This window comes from Solea senegalensis, linkage group LG11, assembly GCF_019176455.1.
Source record: "Solea senegalensis isolate Sse05_10M linkage group LG11, IFAPA_SoseM_1, whole genome shotgun sequence".
Lineage (NCBI taxonomy): Eukaryota > Metazoa > Chordata > Actinopteri > Pleuronectiformes > Soleidae > Solea > Solea senegalensis.
The window spans coordinates 26,649,627-26,672,260 of NC_058031.1; the positions used below are offsets into that span (position 1 = coordinate 26,649,627).

The window sequence follows — 22,634 nt, forward strand, 5'->3', positions numbered from 1 at the left end:
TTTTGAAATCTCCTTGGTCTGGATGCTTCATTATATTATATTTATATAAAAGTTTAAATGTAAAAACACCTCAGAAAAGATGGAAACATCACAATCACATCAGCGGAATCAAGGTCAGTCTCAGTGGGCGACCTCTGTCCTTCTGCAAGCATGCTGGGTTTTCCCACACTGCACTGGGGCCGGGCCATGTGACCATGTGCACTTACAAGTCACATTACAACAGTAGATAATGTGGACTCGCTCACAGAAACAATATTTGCACTTTATATAAAACCGAACAGTAAAAAACTGAACCGTTCAATACAAAAGCCACTGCAATATTCCCAAAGATTAAATGTGTATATACTCTATATTCTCCATAAATAGATTTATATGTGACAGCTTTAATCCTCACGTTCATGAACACAGTCACGATAGGAACGACACGTCACACAATGTTAGGGAACCAAAGAACACAGCGTCACCGTCATTTACTATATCTTATATATATGTACTATATCGTTAGGATTTTATCGATACCTATACTGATAATCCTTATCGATACCGATTCTTATCGATACTCTTATTGATACTACAACATGAGATTTTGTGTAAAAAATAAAGACGTTACAAGATGTTAAAAGATTATTTTTGTATTACCACATGCTAATATTAAAGCTTCAACAGAACAGAAGCTCTGCAATGTTCTGTAAGCACAGACGGACCATACGTCGACCCTGTGGCCTTCCTGCATTCTTTCTGCTGTCATCTTCATTTCGTCTGCAATGTGGGCGGAGCTGTGGTAGCTGCTGTTTGGTCCGTGGTGCCGCCTCCAGGATTAACGTAACATAAATAAACTTAACGTCGCAGAAACCAAACCGGGCGCTGCAGTCTTTAGCGCTAGCCGGGCTGCTAACTTTGTTATAGCAATCAAACACGCTGCACTCTGGGCACCAAGTGTTTGGAGATAAAAAAAAGTACAGATAACAGTACCGTTTGTCCAGAATCTTAACGGTACCGACCCAATTAGGAACTGGTACCAAAAAGCTACAAAACAAATTCAACTGGCTGAATGTATTATTTTGCTCTGTGTGTTGTGAAAACTGGTGGAAGTTTTCCTGAGTCATCACGTCTGAACACAACATGTTATTTTTGTGCTAAACTAAATAAAGTGAGACTGTGAACGTCTCAAATGTTTTTCTTCTGCTTAATGTGCGTGAAATAAAAACCGTGACCCAAAACCACAACACAATGATGCACATGCACTAACTCACTGGAACACAAGGAAACACTCTATACACAGAAACAACACAACTGCCCTCATACCACCACACATCCACAATATACTATTAAAATACACTGATAATATACTGTATATACACAACGAATACTTAATACTGTGACACAAACACTTTCTGCTCGTCTTTTATGTCACCTTTTGGAAATGGGCTGTGTTGAGTTATTATGTGTGTGTGTGTATGTGTGTGTGTGTGTGTGTGTGTGTGTGTGTGTGTGTGTGTGTGTGATGGTCATATCTTAATGAAGCTCTCTGCTGTCAGACAGCTGCACAAAGAAATGTGAGCACGTCAAGGACAGGAACACCGATCACAGATCAAATGTATCATCACTTACAAAACCACACGAGGGCAGTTTTAGAGGGAGGGGGCAAAACAGCTGAGAGTCAATATACAACAGATACAACACACTTCACTCAGCTACATGCAGGGAAACTGACACTAGTGGATACCATGACTTTCTATACATAGAGCCACAAGTGCAAGTTTTACCAACCCCCCAATACTTGTTCTGCTGTGATGTGGTTACTAATCACTTATGACCTGGTCACTGGGTCACTGAGAACAAGGTTTGGTATCAAACCTTATGGTATCAATAATTATCAGCATGAATGTCAAATAGTTAAAGATATAGTATGTAATTAGCTTCTAAAGATCCACAAACGACTGTTCAAGCTAGAGTTGTGTTCGGTCCGTTCTTTTAGTGAAATCTAGAGTAAAATAGAGTTTTTAAAAGAATTCATTGAAAATCTAAGTAGAAATTGAGAGTTTAGAATCAGTGGTTACTATTTACAACAGGTCACTGAATGCAGCACAACTGCTATTAATGGTGGATTCTATGCTTTTCCTTTTACATCCTTTTCCAAATTCTATTATAACTTATGTGCATTGAGTTGAAATGCACATAAGTTTCAATCATGGAATGATTAAAGTAACGCAGTCTTTATGTCGTCATGAGTCTGTGACAACTGTGTCCCAGATTCCCACTCGCCTCGGCACGGCACGGTTAGGTTGCATCTCCACGACAAGAAAAGTACCTACTCAATGTGGGCGGAGTCATCACCAGATGAACCCACGTGTTGAGGATTGTTAAGTAGTTTTAACTGATCTACAGTTCGACATGTTCGGCTTGATTTGTGTGTCGTGACGGCACATCGTCACATAGTTACCTACTCAACACGCTTTTGGAACCTCGCCGGAGCAGGTACCAGGTCCTAAAAACAGAACCTGGTACTAGGTACTACGCTACTGTACTTCATCCAACGAGGAAGAGAAAAAAGATTTACCCCTCTGTGAATTCATACTCACTCATATATCTTTTTACATTTCTGTTGAAGCAAACTGTTAAACTTCCTGGTGTTTTTGCTCCACTTTTTGCTCGTGTGTGTGTGTGTGTGTGTGTGTGTGTGTGTGTGCACAGACCTTGTTGCTGTGCTCAGCCATGGTGTGGTAGTTGAGGCCGGCCTTGGATCTGAACTGCTTCTGGCACTGCTGGCACTTCAGGGCGTCCTGGAGCTGCAGGGGTTAAAGGTCAAACACACCATCAAATGACATTTCCTGCTGCCTCTGCTCTTTATTGGATTTATCAATATAGAAAAAACAATTCATGTGTAACTTTATAAGAGTTTTATTTTTTTTATTAGTGCATTATTGTGGACAAAAGCCAGTTAAAGACCCAGGAAAAGTCAATTAAACAAACAGCATTTCCTTCCATAGACGTCCTCCTCGCTTCAGTATTGATCTGCGGGCAGAGGTGCTGTGATGGTGACTGACCCTGAGGTAATGTGGTGATTTTGTCATTATTTAATGGCGGCCTGTCACTTTAATGACACGTGGGCCACTGGGTCACAGAGGCATTAAAATGCTTGTAGGAACATTTGTCAGTGCAGCTGCCCTTGTCCTCAGGAGAGAGCGCTTCCTTTAACCTCCTTTATTACTTCTATTGACCGTAATAGAGTGCAATGCAAACAAAGCACAGAAGTGTACAGTGTCCAGCTGATATTCACTCTCACATAAGGACACATGAGTACAGAATGTAACATGGTTTGGGATCACTATACTGAGATACTGTCCAATCAATGTCTTTACTGTAAAGGCTCCCCAGACTCTGCAGGGAGGAGGAGGAGGAGGAGGAGGAGGAGGGGGAGGGGCATCTCTGAACACTGCAGTCAACGTCAAAGGGGAAATCGAGGATTCTTCCAATTTTTTCAAATTCTTCTAATTTTTTTGATAAAACAAAAACTTCACATAGAATGACCAACACAGGTTTGTTATTGTCTGTGATCCAAGTCCAATATTTAAATATGCGGCACAAACCACACAACTGTCTGAAACTGATTTTCCTAAATGCACTTTTATGGTTCATACTGAAAAGTTTGTGATTATGTGATGTTATACTGTAATTTATCTATAGAGTATGTTGTGTGCTTGAAACAGAAACAGGAGCGGCTTTTAATCCTAAAAGTCCTGATCACTTAAACACTCGCATTTATCAACACAGGAAAAGGAAGGCTTTTACTTTGAAACAGGAACAGGACATGTTGTATTTATACAATGTGGCTGACGGTGCAGACTCATCAGTTCACTCGTGACACAGTGAAACATTTGTCTCATGATGATATTGAATGGTCTCACAGGAAAACTCTTAAAGGCTTTTACAGCACAGTCCACCGTGCTCCACTCTGATGGATGTGTGTGTACCGTCCACTGACCTTCTTGCAAATCTCCATGTGTTTCTTGAGGCCGTGGATGGTTTTCCTGGTGACGATGGAGCAGCTGGGACACACGACTTCCCCTCGCTCTGAGATCGCCCGCTGCCACTGCGTGTCAGGAACCACGCCTGGGAAACACCATATTCTGTCAGTTATCAGTGTTGTTTTTGTCGTCGATGACGAGATGAACTTCTCATCTTTGATGACGAAATCATGACGAGACGTGTGTGAGTTTTGTTTGACGAGACGAGAATGGACGTAAATGTCAGTGCGTACTTTGTCAGACGTTCAGACATTTCTGCTTATTGTGCGCGTAATCTGTCAATCAAAACCTCGCCGCCGACCCCTTATGCCCAATTCACGCTCCTCGCGCCGGTGACGTGACGCAGTTGGGGCGCACTGAGGACAGTCGCGCCAGGGGCAGGCGGGAGAAGCCGCAGCGAGTGCCCATGTCCACGGCCCCGGGAAGCGGCGAGGGCGGGGCGGGGGTTCACCTTTGCCCCGAGCCTTTCAAGTCGACCTAGAGGCGGTCGCGGCGACATGTTGCTGTTTGTTTGTACATGTTTTAAAACAATAGTTTAAAACAACTTTGAACAAATGATTAAATATTATATTATTAAGTTACACTTAATGATTAGATAATGACTCCAACATAAAGACAAGGCTCTGTACAAGTTTTGTTTTTATGTGCTGATTTAGTAATTGATTGACTAAATCAAAAGATAACTAATAAATTGAGAAGTTCATCAATAATGTCGTTTATTATTTGATTATAAACTGATTATAAATGTTATTTAGGCATCAGAAAAGTTACTCTTTGGAAAAAGAATCACACATTCATTGAGGTGTAGATGAGATGTTCCTCAGACTAACTGATTCAAAGATAATGGTAAATATGTTCTGACTGGTGACCTTCTAGTGACCTTGTGGTGACCCTCTGGCTGTGAGACAACAATACTCTAACTATAGAGTATAGTTAGAGTATTGTATAAGTATAGAGTATAACTCTGGCTGTGAGAAAACATCACTAAACAGCAGGTACAGAAAAGTTCACCCACCAGAGCTGGTTGTGGCTGAGTCTTTCTTGGCGGACTGAGCTGGAGCTGGTCTTCTCTGAGGATCCTCACTGAGCGCACTTCCTTCTGGTCTCTTTGCACGACCTGCTTTCAGTTTCTCCTCCACCTTAGTCATGCCTGACACACACACACACACACAAACACACAGTCATGGGAGCAATTAATACTACTACTGGACGTAAACATGGTAATTAGAGATGTACAAGCACAGTGAGACAGACAGAGGACAATGCTGAACAAGGGAAATACCAGAGAAGGGAAAGTTGAAACGAACATTTAAAGCAACTCAAATCATTTTCATGAGCGATGCATCGCTGCCCTCTGGCCAACACTTCATGTTAGTCATGTCCTAACCCAATACACTCCAAAACAGCTCCTACCTCACTGCCATACGTAAACTGAACACTGCAGTTTAACAGTTTAACAACATACTGTCTGCAACAGCTGTATTTATCGTGCACAACCACTCGTGGTTTTGTCATCACACATTCACATCGATGTGCAGCACGTTTTCTCACACACTGACGACACAGGCGCCACGCATCAGGACTGCATCATCGAGTGTAGCATGTATCCTCGTTTACATGTGCTGGAGTTTATGTATGTGTGTGTGTGTGTTATATGACTGAACATGTCTATTGTTTTCATGTATTTTACAGTTGTTTACTTGTTTATGTACGTGTGTGTGTTATATGACTGAACATGTCTATTGTTTTTATGTATTTTACAGTTGTTTACTTGTTTATGTATGTGTGTGTGTGTTATATGACTGAACATGTCTATTGTTTTTATGTATTTTACAGTTGTTTACTTGTTTATGTACGTGTGTGTGTTATATGACTGAACATGTCTATTGTTTTATGTATTTTACAGTTGTTTACTTGTTTATATGCGTGTGTGTGTTATATGACTGAACATGTCTATTGTTTTATGTATTTTACAGATGTTTACTTGTTTATGCGTGTGTGTGTGTTATATGGCTGAACATGTCTATTGTTTTATGTATTTTACAGATGTTTACTTGTTTATGTACTGTGTGTTATATGGCTGATTGTTTGTCTATTGTTTTATGTATTTTACAGATGTTTACTTGTTTATGCATGTTATATGGCTGAACATGTCTATTGTTTTATGTATTTTACAGATGTTTACTTGTTTATGTAGTGTGTGTGTATTATGGCTGAACATTTCTATTGTTTTTATGTATTTTACAGATGTTTACTTGTTTATGCGTGTGTGTTATATGAACATGTCTATTGTTTTTATGTATTTTACAGATGTTTACTTGTTTATATGCGTGCGCGTGTTATATGGCTGAACATGTCTATTGTTTTTATGTATTTTACAGATGTTTACTTGTTTATGTACGTGTGTGTGTTATATGGCTGAACATGTCTATTGTTTTTATGTATTTTACAGATGTTTACTTGTTTATGTAGGTGTGTGTGTATATGGCTGAACATTTCTATTGTTTTTGTATTTTACAGTTGTTTACTTGTTTATGTGTGTGTGTGTGTTATATGGCTGAACATTTCTATTGTTTTATGTATTTTACAGATGTTTACTTGTTTATGTGTGTGTGTGTGTTATATGGCTGAACATTTCTATTGTTTTTATGTATTTTACAGTTGTTTACTTGTTTATGTACGTGTGTGTGTGTTATATGGCTGAACATGTCTATTGTTTTTATGTATTTTACAGATGTTTACTTGTTTATGTACGTGTGTGTGTGTTATATGGCTGAACATGTCTATTGTTTTTATGTATTTTACAGTTGTTTACTTGTTTATGTGCGTGTGTGTGTTATATGGCTGAACATGTCTATTGTTTTTATGTATTTTACAGTTGTTTACTTGTTTATGTACGTGTGTGTGTTATATGACTGAACATGTCTATTGTTTTTATGTATTTTACAGATGTTTACTTGTTTATGTACGTAGTACCCTGTGCAATGACAATAAACAATTCTATTCTATTATCAGATATCGACAAAGAACCAATGATTAAAACAGTACACTGATACAAACGGTGTCACATTTGAACAGAGTCAGGCTTCAACCACCTCAAGAACACTGCTGAAGTAAGTGTGTGTGGGCTGCTCATTACTGGCCTGTCAGAGAGCTTTCCTTGTGCCTGTCACTGTGGTGAGCATGCAAACATGCTCTACGCTACAAATGCATTCACTTGTCATGAATTCATTTCTAATGTGGCAGCAGAACATGATAAAGCAGCCTTCAGAGTCTCTTGAAGGTGACACTGTAATAGTACAGTCCTGGTACCACACATAAAGGTACATGTGCACATGGATCAGAGCTCAGATCAGGTTGAACCCGGGAAAATATTCTCCAACTGTGTTCATTGTTGGAGGCAACACAATGAAATAAAGTGAGGCGTACGCTGACTGTCATGAAGGTGCTTCTGGAGATGGGACAGTAGGAAGAAAGGGAGAGATACAAAGTGATTTATTATTAGAAATAAGCGAGAGCAATTTCCACAGCTACCTTTCAATCCGAATGTTCCAGATATAGAGGGCTGCTCTCCGGTGAATTTCTTGGGTGTTTTCTGCTTCCGTCCTGGCTCAAGAGAAAAAAACAAGAGCAAGGAAATGGTCAAACACACACTGTGTGGGTGTAATGAGAGAGAGAATCCATGACATGACAAGAGATCTGCTGTAATTTTACTGTGCTTCATTCGCTCCGGGTCCTCGTCAGCCAAAGATGGAGGAAGACTCCCGCCCTCACTTTCACTGCCGCCAGCGTCAGACGACGTGCTCTGGCACTGCGACTGCTGGGAGTGAGGGAGGACGGGCAGGGACTGGGGGATCTGCTGACTGTGCTGCTTCCTCTCGCTCCTCTGGTGGACCACATCGCCGTTCTGTGAGGGTGTCGACACCTCGTGGATCTTCTTCACTTTGAAGAAGACAGGAGAAGGGGGGCTGTTCTCCAAGGGCCTGGATTCACAAAACGAGGGAGGACAGTTTTGTGGGATCAGCATGACGACCTTACACCAACACCGTGATGTGGGACTTTAAACGCCCAGTCACCTTTTCTTGGTGTTGGACTTGACAGGAGTCTTCTGAAGTTTCGCTTGCCCCTCCTTGCCCTCCATCGTGACCCTGTCGGGATGGTTCCACAGCTTGTGCTTGTGCAGGTGGACCTTGGTGGCAAACACTGCCTCACAGTAGGGGCAGCCATGACTCAGCTTCTCAGCGACTGTGGCCTGGTACAAACACAGACATGAGGACATTTACAGTCCTCGTCCTGCTCCCGCCGAGCAGCTGTCACTGGAAGTCGTTCACTTCACTCATCATACATTGCCTTACGCTCATGTATGCTTAATATTTATAGACTGAGATATATGCAATATTACCGCCTTATATTAAAGGTTTTTGAAGTGAGGCTGTGTGAGGTACCACTTTATTACACTGAGCTTCCTGCGCTGAGAAGCAGCCGGACATGGCGGGTGAAATGTCATGACTGGACCTACACTGACCCAAACTAGCCCCAAAACAATCAACACATTTTTGCACATTGGAGCTGAATGTAAATATTCAGATGCACCACTGTGAGTCTTCTTAAAAGAAAATGCTGGCGGATTTGTGGAGTCTTTAAAATGTAAAACTGTACTTGCCTCGTCTTGGACATAATGTTGAGTTACAGTAGGTCGTTTTTTTCACTGCAAACTAGTAGATGTGAAACCTCGAGATAAACTAAAGGTAAGGAGAAATCATCCGGATATGTATACTGTATATTCTAAACACATCTGGAGTTTAAAATTCAACACTTATTTTGGGAAAATTCCACATGAGGGAATGAAATATGAACCGTGTGCAAGGGTTTAAGATGCAACTTCATCAAAACATTAGACAGAAGGTTGGTAACCTGCTTAGTTTCCAAAGAAAACCTGTGCTTGGGTGTGACTGGTGTGCTGTGTCATATGCTCACGCTGTCTTACTTTAGTAAATCACAAAACAAGCAGTGGATCAACAGCTCCAGTGATCTGTGATGTCTCTGATGAGGGAGAGAATGTGCTTCAGACAGAGCTGAGGAAACAGAGATTATCTGGATATTTTTGGGCTACTGTATATCCACATAAACATAATATATGCTGATATAAAGCTGCACACGATACAATACAATCTAAAATCAAATATCTACTGTTTATGATCAGTAAAAATTACAATGACCTTTCATTTCAGACAATACCTTTATTTCTTTAGCTTTTTAATGTTTAATGAAGAATAATTGCATGGAATTGCATGTAAATATGGTCAATTTCAGAAATAACAACACAAATCATTAGGCTTAAAATAAAAAATAAAGTGTTAATTGAGTGGCTTATCATTTTAGCCTTTAAAACCAGGAAAAGTCATCACTGGAACCTTATCACCATATGATCTTCATCTCTCAATATAGAAAACACTTTGATATACTGCCTATGCTGCCAGTCCATAAAGGGCATACAGAGACCTACAGTCACTTTCAATCAACCTCTGCACGCACACACGCACACGCGCACACACACACACACACACAGGGAGAACATGCTAACTCCACATAGAAAGGCCCTTGGTTGAACCAGGATTTGAACTGGACCAGCCTGCTGTGGCAAGAGTGCTAGCCACTAGTCTACCGTGTGACCCTGGCTAATAATATGTTGTTGTTTTTTTAACCCACAGTGGCCGCAGTGTTTCCACCGAGCTTACACCCACACGTCCCACACTCGAGCTGCACCTAACGATTCTTTTCATAATGGATGAATGGTTTCAGCTGCTTCTCTGCACAGACACACGTCACACAAGCCCACTTCAAAAAACGTGAATTATCCCTTTACTTTCTCTATTGTGAAGCACAAGGAAGAATTAGCCGCAAAGCAGGAAAGAGCAGAGATTAGTGACTCACCCCCTGGCAGCGTTGATAGTGGTACTTGACGCCATAGATGCTGGGAAACTCTAACCAGCAGCCTGAACACGGACACTTAACCCTGGAGCGGCGTTTAAACTCTTCCTTCCATTGAACTATCATATGGGCCTGCTCAGGGGTGAGGGAGAGACAATTGAAGACATGCAGACTACTGTACACTGTGCTGTATATTGTGCAGAATCATGGGGAGCTGCCGGCTCTGTGCAAGAAAGAAGTGAGGCCCACTTCAAACACCCACTCTACTTCAAAGAGCGAGGGAGATACTCACAGGGATGCTCCTCAGTTCCTGCACGTCTGCTTTGGGTCGACCTTTCCTCTTCCCTTCTGCTGGCTCATCACACACTGGACCTGGCACTGGGAGACAGAGAGAGACAACAATTACAGTTTCCACCAGGACAATCCTGCTCCAATATTAACTGACATGGTATGACCCATGCTCTGTTCATAGAAGTCATTATAGCCAGCATGTCCATGTGGGCTCCATCATTGATATATGCTTGTCCTTCGTCGTGCAATAAGAACCGGGGCAGATATCTACATTTTAATGAACAAATGAAGACACTCTAACAGTGTCTGCCAGTGTCACTCGCTGGGCGTCGCGACTCGATGTCTCCTCCTCAGGTGAACTCAACTGAATCTTACCCTGAGAAGAGGGAGTTTACAGTGGGATGCCGGTGGAGAAAGCTACGATGCCCATCAACGTTCATGCACTTCTACGGATGTTTTGTTTTCTTTGTTAGACAGAAATCGTGATGTCTTACTTTACGATTTTCTTGAGTGTCACAGAATGGTTGTATTGTGATATCATTGGTATCGCGGACCACGCATCGCGTATTGTATCGTATCGTGACGTACCCTGTGATTTACACCCGTATTTGCCCACATGGCCGTCCCATGTTACTAAAACCATCATTTGTCTACATCCACAGGCCCTTTATAGTATTTTACTGCTGTATTTATCAATATACTCACTATGAATTACTGATATACCTTTATATTTTAAACTAGGCGATATGGCAAAAATATCACATCACAATTTTTTTCACAGTAAAATCACAATCACGATTTAATCCCAGTTTTTTACATTGATCTGTAACTATTGTGCGTTAGTGAACAGTGCAACCAAAGTATTTCTCTATGTAAGAACAGAAAAGAAGAAATATAGAACAGAGCATTTAGGTCAAAGGAGCTTTCTGAACAGATCTGAATCAGTTTGTGCATATTAAAGAACCTTGACATACATAAGACGTAAAGTACACTCACTCTCAGACTGTCTTGCTTAAGTAAAAATGATCATTGTCATATGAGTCAGGGCTCCTAACAACTGTCCAGATGAAAATGTACATGTCTTTTGTTAGTGCATCATCTCTGTGTTCTCCTGTGATTTATGAATGAAATATGAATCCATCAGAAATTCTGTTCAAATAAATTAATTATAATTTATAATTTATCTTTATTAATCCCCCTTAGGGGAAATTATTCTCTGCATATGACCCATCATAGAATTAGGAGCAGTGGGCTGCCACACTGAGTAGCGTCCGGGGAGCAATGAAAAAAGAAGGCATTCTTAATATATTTGTTAAAACAAAATGTCTTTCTTGTTTTTCTAAACCCGTTAATTATTAATTGATTGATTAAAATGATATTGCACACCATTTGTAACAAAAACACATTTATGATGCAAAATGAATAACGTCAGTTACAAAAACAGACTGAATCTAAAGAAAAGATCTAAATAACAGTTTTAATGATTTCTTTTTTAAATTGAACAAGGAAACGTAAAAATGACATTTACAGAAACTGCCTTTAACATTTCCTCCTCATAGATCAACACACACTGAGTCCAGCCTACAGTATATCTCTGCAGTTGTCTCCTCTCCTCCTTGCCCTGCTCTTTTCCACATGCATCCATACACTCATCCTCAGCTCTTGCCCTCTCCTCAGCTGCAGAAGTGCAGGGTTGATGAGTGCAGGGGTTTGATTGTAGAAGGCGAAGAGAGCAGTCCCTGCCCGTCCTTAGAGGACACTCACATGGAGAAAGACCAGGTACAAGGAACAGTGAAGGGAGACACACATATGGGATAGAGAGAGAAAAGAAAAGCAGTAGAGCAAGAGATGGAGGGAAGGAGGAATGGAGAGAGAAAGCTGAGGCAGTGGATCACAGGCTATAGCTGATATATAGCTGATCTATTTGCCCCTCCACACACACACACACAGTCACACCTGAATGTTTCTCACTATTCAAACTGTGCACAATAGCGCTCTGTATTTAGTTCAGTTTAAATTGGGTTTGACTGAAAAAGACATGACTTCAGCTGATAACACCTACGTAAATGAATTAAGTTCATTTAAACTAAACGTGCTTGCTTAGTGTTTTTAAGTTTGTCAACCATTTTCTTTTTTCAGTGCAGTATGTTACACTCACACCACATGGTGGTAAAATGGCCGGAATTGTTGCCTCACAGCAAGAAAATCACCAATTCATATCCAGTTTAGACCAAATATGCAGGTGGTTTGACCAGGTTTCTTTGTGTCAAAGACAATTACCTCCTCTCACCTACAGTAGCTGAGAGGGGAAAACACACTGCAATGACCCAAAACACATGCAGGAGGAGAAATGAGCTGCATATTCACAAACACAAACACAAACCAAAACAAAAACACACACAGAAACAAAAACACAAACAAACCCCAAAACACGCAGGACAGAAAACACCGTCAAGTCCCAAAACAAGTCCCAACACACCGCAAGTCCCAAAACACGCAAGTCCCAAAATGCGGCAAGTCCCAAACACCAGCAAGTCCAAAACAAGTCCCAAAACACCGCAAGTCCCAAAACAAGTCCCAAAACACCAGCAAGTCCAAAACAAGTCCCAAAACACCGACAAGTACCAAAACATTTCCCAAAACACCGCAAGTCCCAAAACACCGGCAAGTACCAAAACACCAGCAAGTCCCAAAACACCAGCAAGTCCAAAAACAAGTCCCAAAACACCAGCAAGTCCCAAAACAAGTCCCAAAACACCAGCAAGTCCAAAACAAGTCCCAAAACACTGGCAAGTCCCAAAACACCAACAAGTACCAAAACATGTCCCAAAACACCGGCAAGTACCAAAACACCAGCAAGTCCCAAAACAAGTCCCAAAACAACGACAAGTCTCAAAACATTTGTGTTTGCCTCTCTCGGTCAACAGCAGGTGTAATGTCCTGAATGGAGGGCAGAGACATCCCAATGATCTCTGCTGTCCTCACATTCTTCCAGTCTTGTCACACAGATAGTTGCTCTCTATGGTGCTTGTGTAGAATCTAGTGAGGATGGGCAGAGGCAAGTGGGCTCTCCTCATCCTGTGCAGGAAGTGCAGACACCATGCAGTGATGCAGTGTTCAGAGACCAGGTGTCGTGGTGGTGCTGCTGACCACCTCCACAGCTGTGCTGTTGATGAGGATTGCAGCATGGCTGGACTGGTTCTTCCTGAAGTTTGAGCGGCTCATCAACAGAAGGTGTCGTCAGGTCGAGGCTGGGATGACTATCCTTGGCGAGTACCTCTTATGTTTGTTCTGCTTGTTGAACAGAGCTTAATTCTCCACCTCCACCATGCTGCGAGTGCACTGATGCCAGCATACTGCGTCACGTACACGATGCGCGTTGAGTCAGCGCGCGCTGTGCACGGAAGTATACCAGGGTCTTTAGGCTTCGTGGTTGTTCAATATCAGCAGATGCAGAAGGACACGTTGTGCGTCTGTAAGGCGATACTGACCAGAACAGGCTGGACAAACACAACTGGACCTTTGGGTTTTTCTTCGTCCACTGTGGCTCAGGCTTCACCCTCATCAGTCACATATTTAAAATTACAATATTTTTAATCTCGTGAGTCAGGAGATATGTATCGCGATAGACACTTCATCGATATCAACAGAAAAAAGCGTTTGATAAAGTCACGTAACCAAAAAAGTGCTAGTAAAGTAGATGAAGCAGGTTTGGTTGCATGAGCAAACTCAGTCCCTCCTTCGTTAACTAGGAAGGGTTGCTAGTTGCTACCATGCTTGCAGCCTGGTAGCGAGTGGTCAGAGCCTCTGGAGTGTTTGGGAAAATGTATTTCGGGCTTCGAGCTTAAAGACCCTCGGGCCGGGTCGGGTCGGGTTGTGATTTTCTACTTTAGACACAACAATAATCAGGTAGAAAGAAAAAAAATAAGACAGGGCTGAATAAAACTGAATGAGCAACAAGGTCTGAAAACAGTTCACCCACACACACACAACCATTAGCAGTGCATGTGAGAGTGTGATTCATGTGCATGGATATGAGTGTATTAATATTCTCCAGGCGACACAGCATTTCTCTATTAGCTGTCAGGGGGTAGCAGCTGGAGAGGTGATGCAGTCGACGCCACAGCTCGAGAGCTGAGGAGGAAATTGAGCATGCATTCTAATTCCTGTCTTAGAAAATAAAGGTCTATTCAAAAGAAAGGCATAATTAATGAATTCTGCTCTTGGGAAAGATATGTTCTTGTTGCTATGGGAATAAGATCTGCTTGTCTTAGTTAGCGCTATCAGAGGATTCTTTCCAGCTTGCAGAACAATCAGACCCTCGTACCAAAGCAAATCTGCATGTAGACAAACACACAGGCCACAGGTGCAGGTTGACACAGACACCAGCTATACACTTGCATTTTCTGTGGCATGATGCAACAGCCTGGTCTCCTTTACTTTTCTGCAAAGCATCGGAAAAGCCACATTTGAACTTGTTTTATAACGTGTCATTTCTAGTTTTTTGTGACGTAGTTCACCAGAACGAAGCCTCGGGGGTTGGTGTAGTGGTTAGCACTCTTTCCTTTGCAGCCGGTCGGAACGCGGGTCTTTCTGCAGTGTGTGGGTTTTCCCCGGGTTCTCCAGCTTCCTCTCACCGTCCAAAAACATGCAGATTTGGGGATCTGGCAAATTGGACACGCTAAATTGAGCGTAGGTGTGAGAGTGGATGGGTGTTTGTCTCTAAGTTAAGTTAGTTTTTATTAATCCCCTTAGGGAAAGTATTCCTCTGCATTTTGACCCATCCTAGAATTAGGAGCAGTGGGCTGCCACACTGAGTAGCGCCCGGGGAGCATTGGGGGTTGGGTACCTTGCTCAGGGGTACCACAGCCCTTTTTTGGCCGGGTGGGGATTTGAACCGGCGACGGCCACAGGCTGCCTCTAGGTGGCCCTGTGATGAACTGTACCCCGCCTTTCAGCCCCCCGCGACCCTCATGTGGAGGATAAATCGGTAGAAGATGAGAGCTGGTGGTGAATGCTGTGTTTCCATCATGGACGGTTCTGTTTGCAGTGGCCCAAAGTCAGGCTTAAGTTTCGACTTAGGACAGTACTTTCACTTGGTAGGCGGGGTGTGGCCGGTGACATTGTAACACTGCAACAACAACGAACCACGACGTTGTCACACTCAACACAACGGACAACAATGGAGGACATCCACATGCTCGCTTTGTGGCTGATTTTTATTTACCGTGTATATATACAAACAACAAACGAGCAGCTGTCTACACACTTCCCTCACAGAAGCCACACAGGACTGAGGCAGAAAAGACTCAACGTGTTTCTGCAACGCTGTCAATCAAAAAGTGATCCCTCCTCTTAGACAGTTCCTCCAATCATCATGCAGGAATATGAAAATCACATGATTCTGAACCAACCAGTGACACAGGTTTGTTCATGGTGGGAGTGGTCTAACTCCAGCCTGAACTGGTACGACAGAATATTTAACGGTAGGAGCTGGTTATTTTGGTTCTATTCCTGAAAATATATCAAACTCATTGGAAACATCTACAACAACTAAAATATCATGTCACAATTATCCTGACCAAAAGTATTGTAGTTAACACTAGAATAATAGTAGAATTAGTTATAAATGTTATGAACACATCGCGCTGACAGCTAAAACCACGCTTCCACATTGGAACGGTTTGGTTCGGTACAGTACGGCATGTATTTAGTTGTGTTTCCATTAGGAATAAAACCTAAATAACCAGCTCCAAGTGTTCCATGCTTTGGCACCTGGTGTGTGGTACAGTCAGGGTGGAGCTGGGCTGGTTCCACATGGAAGTCTGCCGACATATGTCGGTGTAAATATCTCATACAATCTTACGTCTCGTATAATTCCACGTCAAAAACACGTGTCATGACTAATATAAACAGCAAGAAACACGTGACACATGTATTCCTTATAAATGGCAGAATATGGAAGTGAAGAGCATATAAAACATGCTGACTAAGCAAAATCAAATATTTGTACGGAGCAGCTAAGTGCTGCCCAAACACCTTTCTCCACGACAGTGTTGTTCATACACAACTCATCAGACCAGACACGACCTGCTGTCAGTGACAAAGTAACAATGAATGTAATCAAACCATTGCAGGTTCTTTTAACTGAAATGCTCAATAAAATCATATATTCCATTCCTGCATGAGACAAACAAGAACAAGACATGTGAGCGATATTCACCACAGGTCCAGTGAGATGTACGTATGTATGTATTTGGCTCAGAAACATGTGCTAACCCTATGGTGTTATATGTTATACATGTTATGGTGGTTTGCAGAAAATGTACAACGAGGAAAAACATAAAATATGACTTCAATTGGTTTACTATAGTGAGATAAAGATAGATTCCATTAAGTTTGAATAAATCTATAAATAATTGACTTCAAAAGGAACATTATTAAGTTGTTTTTTTTCTCACTGCACAAAACGACAACATATGATCGTGGAGACAATGTTGTGAACACAGCACACGCTGATTCTCTGACGTTCACGTGATCACCACACAAACAAAGCACGACTATTGTGTCACATCCACAGTCTGCCTCTCAGGCAAGAGGATAAAACAGCTGTTCAACTCATGTCAGACTCTGACTCGCTCCCAGCTGTCTGCAACTGTTGCTCTGCACTGCTGAAACCTGACGGAAGAGGAGAGACGAGACGAGGGGAGACGAGAGGAGACGAGAGAAGACGAGAGAAGACGAGAGGAGAGGAGAGGAGAGGAGAGGAGGAGAGGAGAGTCAGGACCCAGGGGTGTTGGCAGCTGCCTAATGATCTCAAATAACCTCCGAGTTCTCCTAGCTACGCCTGCAACTGCTCCCCGAGTGCAAGGGTGCACACATTACCCACAAACACACACACACACAGACACACACACAGACACAGACACAGAGAACAGTCATTTGTTTCTTTGACAAACACTCACACAGAAGTCTTTGTCTGTGTGTGCACAGTAGCAGGCTTTAGACGCACTGTAGTTTAGAGAGACAACACAACACAAACACAAAACAACACACACACACACAACTCCATGGAAAGAACATGTAATATCACTGCTTACTCAGTCTTAACACACAACAGATGGACAAACTGATGCACCTGGACGGACGCACAACAGTGGAAACACACAGACAGACTGATGTGTAACTCGTCCTGGTTCACTGTCTCTCTGTCTGTCTTCACTGTCCTCACAACTTTCTCCTCTCACACCATGTCCATTTAGCAGCACACACACACACACACACACACACACAGGCCTCATCACCTGTCTTTGAAGACGTCCCCATGATTCCTTCCACAGTCAGGTCTGATTCAAGTCACAGGAGGTGGAGCAGCAATTATACCACTCACATACTCACTGTATGAAAATGAGAGTCTCTCTCGCTCTCTCTTTTTGCACTTCCTCCCTCTGTCTCTCTCACTCTTTTTACACTTCCTCTCTCTGTCTCTCACTCTTTTTGCACTTCCTCTCTCTTTCTCTCACTCTTTTTACACTTCCTCTCTCTGTCTCTCTCACTCTTTTTGCACTTCATCCCTTCCTCTCTCTTTCACTCACTATTTCTGCACTTCCTCTCTGTCTCTCTCTCACTCTTTTTACACTCCTCTCTCTGTCTCTCACTCTTTTTGCACTTCCTCTCACTCTTTTGCACTTCCTCTCACTCTTTTTGCACTTCCTCTCTCTCTTTTGCACTTCCTCTCTCTTTCTCTCACTCTTTTGCACTTCCTCTCACTCTTTTTGCACTTCCTCTCTCTCTCTCTTTTTGCACTTCCCTCTCTTTCTTCTCTCACTCTTTTTACTCTCACTCTCTCTCTCTTTCTATCTCTTTCTCTCACTTTTTGCACTTCCTCTCTGTCTCTCTCTTTACACTTCCTCTCTCTGTCTCTCAGCTTCTTTCTCACTCTTTTCCTCTCTGTCTCTCTCTCTCACTCTTTTGCACTTCCTCTCTTTCTCTCACTCTTTTTGCACTTCCTCTCTCTCTTTTGCACTTCCTCTCTCTCTCTCTCTCTCACTCTTTTGCACTTCCCCTCTTTCTCTCCTCACTCTTTTGCACTTCCTCTCTCTGTCTCGCTCTCTTTCTCTCACTCTTTTTGCACTTCCTCTCTCTGTCTCTCTGTCTCTCTCTCTTTGAGTCTCTGTATCTGAGATAATTCCATAAATCCATAAATGCACACATGGTCCAGTCTGACCGTGGCTCTTCCACACATAGTGGTGAGGGTGAGGCAGAAAGTACTGTGCCACACTGATAGGGGGCAGTGCTGAGCACAGTGAGTAACTTCTTCTATGCAGCAGAAGAAGAGCACCTGTCAACTGAGTGATGGAGATATTCTTGGAGAAGGATTAGGTGCATGTACTTACAATATACATATATATATATATATATATATATATATATATATATATTTGTACATATAAAGGTAAGACCATACACCATGTTCAATTATAATTAAAAAAGAGACATCAGAGAGATCAAATTAATATGAATAAATATTTGTTTATTTTTCTGCTATCGTATTGTTGAACAGTGTGGAATTTATTAAATTCAAAGCTTTTAAAACAACTCAATGTTTCAATTGAAATAAAATGAAATATAAGCTTGTATTTTGGGTTCATATTTTTGTACATCCATGAACCTCACTGCTCCTCACTACTCCTCACTGCTCCTCACTGCTCCACGTGTGTGCACGGGTTTTCCTCCAACAGTCCAGTGCAATATGGTGATTCGGGAATTGACCATAGAGTGAGAGTCTCTGTTATGTGATGGACTGGCAAACTGTCCAGGGTGTACCCCGCCTATCGCCCTGGGTCAGCTGAGACTGGCTGTGGAGGATACAGTGGTAGAAAATGGATGGACATGTGTTCTGTTCTTCCCTGATCAGCTTACACTCAGATAATTGTCAGCAGGTGGGAAGCACCTGGTAGCCCGCGGGCTCACTGCACCTCACTTGCATGTATTCATATGATCACTCAGTAAAATCTCATTGATATCGTTTATAAAAACTGTGATAATTGTTAGGAGTAAGCACCTGAATGAATGTGTATGCAACTGAATGCATAATATTCATTTAAATGGTAAATTGCATAAAATGTAAATATGGTCGCGCTCCATATTATTCTCTACCCTTCAGGCAGAGGTCGGCGACCCCTGCTCTAGTGTGTGGCCTCACTTAACCACACTTTGCAGAAAAGAGCTTGTGATTATCAGTGCATTATCAGGTGACTCTTGGTACATTGATTTTACAGCTTTGCACATAAACTGCATGCTGCATACAACTGGAAACATAATCTATTGTGTGATGTCCATCTGGCCCGTGGCCAGTGATGTGTTGAGTAGGGGCCTACGCAAACATGCATGCTGTGGAATCCCGTTCCATCAGTTCCGTGCTGCAGTAGTGTGGTTACTGCAGAGCATGTTTTGAAAATGTACACGTGTGTACTGAAAGTTGGTCGTGAACGTCCTGTACCCAATGGTTCGGGAACAATACACGTACCATTACTTTACATTAGGTCAATCGTGAGGGGCTGAGCACGTAAATGTACAAGGAGAGAAAATTAGAAAAATAAATACATATATATATATATATACATATATATATATATATGTATATATATATATATATAAATATATATACATATGCACATTTCTCTATCAGTGATCAGTGTTTATGGAGCGACAGTGCATAGAGTACTGTATGTATGAGCCAGACACACAATGGCTGCTCCAGACTGTTTGCAGTGGCCTCCTTATGGACAGTGACTCACCAACTCAATCTCTCCCATTTCCCTGCACTTCATCTCATGTGCTGTCCTCAAGCCTGCCAGATAAAGGTGTGACAAAGATGACAAAGGACTCTCATCAAAATGAGATGCAGCTTCAAGCCGAGGAACGCACCGGAATTCAATTACGTCCCAAACAAACATTGTCTGATTGATCTGTGGGTCTTTATCGATTTGATCTCTTGGTTTTTCACCAGAAGCAGAAAATATAAAAGACGGGAGTGGAGTGAGGACGTGTGAGCGAGGGAGACTCACTGCTGCCAATATTCACCATTCACACCAAAAAAGGACATAAATGTCTTGCATGAGATTATATATAATCTGGGAAATTTGATTTGCCGCTTTGACTAATTTCAGAATCCCTCAAAAAAATTGTCACAATCTCAAACAATGGCACACTAGAGGCGGGATTATGTGTGTGTAATGTGCAAAAGTTGTTTTCTCTGTCTGTCAAATTCTGTGATCACGTGAATTTGGAATGAAGTGATGCTCTTATATATCAGCGAGCTGTCAATGAGTTGAACTCATGCAACATGTGTATGTCATGCTCAAGCATGTGTTGAATAAACCTGGTGTAATAGAGGTTTTTTTTACAGCAGATATTTGTAGAGCAAACACAGGATTTACCAGTAACATGAATGAAGGTTCCACTCCAGTATGAACAGAGCTGTGTTATTGTTCTAGTGTAAGTGTACATCACGCTACATACTTGACACGTGTGGAGGATGGGTTTTTTTCTTCATACATATGTTCTGGACGTGTTCCACTAAAGTCAAATAGAAATAATTATCCTCTAATGTCGTTATAGCATTGCTAACACAACAAATCTAATGGTGGCCTAAGACTTCTGCACAGTACTGTATATACATATATATATATATTTATATATATATATATATATATTGATATATATGAGACATTTGAAGGGGGGAGAAAATCAAAAGTCACCACAGCTCAACGTGGAACAGTGAACAGTGAAAGTGTGAGTAACCTACAGATGGAGTGTAAAGGTACAGGAAGGTCAACGTTCAGTACGCTCCGAGACTTTGACTTCACGGTTCAGTGCATTTCCGGTATGGAAATTGCTATATTTATTAACAAGATTATACGACTAAACAGGTTATAAAAATAAATAAAGTAAGTATGATAATAATATACAGATGAGTTATAGTGCAGCATGTTAAACATTTTCAACTCATCTTTCTTTGTTGAATACGAAAGTGAAGCCGTAAATCTACGGCTGCTGGAATGAATTTCACAAGTCGAATATAAGTTAAATAATAATAAAATCTATAATAATCGAATGCTGTATTTTACACGTGTTAAAATGTGGCGACTCAAGCCCGCTCCTCTCAGTCAGAAATCCCCCACAGAGATCACCACTCCTGATGGTCTAAAAAGTCATGTGTGGAAAGTTCTTGGCTTTCCACCAACAAACTGAAACATGACAAAGAAAGACATCACTCGACAACGATTAGGGGACACCTGCCAACACTCCAGCCCAGACTCAACAATGACGGATCTTCTGCCTGCCTCCACATTGCCAGGTTTACAGCTGTTCGTCAGAATGCTATTACAGACAAACTGCAGCGCTTTATGTGCAAAGACATGAAACTGATTGACATCAAAGACTTCGTCCCGATGTGAGACAGTGAGACAGTCTCCACACATTTCATAGACACAGACATAATTCTCACAACCACCGAAGCTCAGATGAGACACACTGCCGATGCTTCTGTGACAAACTGGAGTCAGCGCGCTCCCTCCATCACCAGAGGCACCCGCAGGCCGCCAGTGTCCCTGCATGACCCAGTGGACAGAACATATAACAACCACATGATATTAAGTTAAAATGTAGTCAACTTTTCATTCAAATTCCAATAAAGTTTGAATATTAAAAATAGTAAGAAATGGAATTAGACTGAGATTATAGAGGAAAATTGACAGCCCTGGTTGTCTAGCACTCGTACTGGTGATATACAGTTATTATGGTTGACATATTACACACAGTGGCACAGTCGTTCTTCACTGCTACTGTAGTTCAACTGTACAGTTAAACTGCTGCTGCTGCTGCTGCTGCTGCTGCTGCTGCTGCTGCTGAGTCAGCACGCGGTGTGTCATTCTGCCATGACACACAAACAAACCACACAGACTAACACATGAAACACATTCACACAGCCACAAGCACAGAGACGACACAGATATCATGCTCACGCTGACAGAGACAGCATCAATGCTGGAGCACTCTCTAACGTGTCACACACACACACACACACACACACACACACACCAGGGAGGAGGCGTCTCCCTTCCTCGGGGTCACCACAGCGAATCGTCCATAGATTTTATTTAGTGCCAGATAGGGCTGGGCGACACGGACCAAAACTGATATCGCGATATTTTCTGTCCGAATGGCGAAATGCGATATTACATATTAGACTCGGCGTCCGGAGTGTACAACAGAGACCCGGAGACCAGAGCCTCGGTGTCGGACACGGTACACAACGAGCCGCTGGTGTGTTTTAAGTCCACTTGGAGCCGAAATCTGCGGCTAACAGCTGGTGCTGCT

At 42.1% G+C, this 22,634-nt stretch overlaps 1 protein-coding gene across 6 annotated transcripts in view; it reads right to left on the bottom strand.

The window, feature by feature from the left end:
* The window catches only part of znf512b (zinc finger protein 512B), a 50,611-nt gene that overhangs the window by 15,228 nt on the left and 12,749 nt on the right, over positions 1–22,634 (bottom strand). For 3 of the 6 annotated variants that reach the window (XM_044038768.1, XM_044038771.1, XM_044038770.1), the window contains 8 exons: positions 10,252–10,337; positions 9,963–10,091; positions 8,105–8,280; positions 7,743–8,011; positions 7,563–7,640; positions 5,044–5,178; positions 3,986–4,113; positions 2,697–2,789 (listed from right to left, as the gene is read on the bottom strand). In XM_044038768.1, coding sequence (XP_043894703.1) covers positions 2,697–2,789; positions 3,986–4,113; positions 5,044–5,178; positions 7,563–7,640; positions 7,743–8,011; positions 8,105–8,280; positions 9,963–10,091; positions 10,252–10,337 — 1,094 coding nt within the window. Of the gene's footprint in view, positions 1–2,696; positions 2,790–3,985; positions 4,114–5,043; positions 5,179–7,562; positions 7,641–7,742; positions 8,012–8,104; positions 8,281–9,962; positions 10,092–10,251; positions 10,338–17,554; positions 17,695–22,634 lie in introns of those variants that run through there. The other 3 variants (XM_044038773.1, XM_044038772.1, XM_044038774.1) reach the window with 3 other exon arrangements.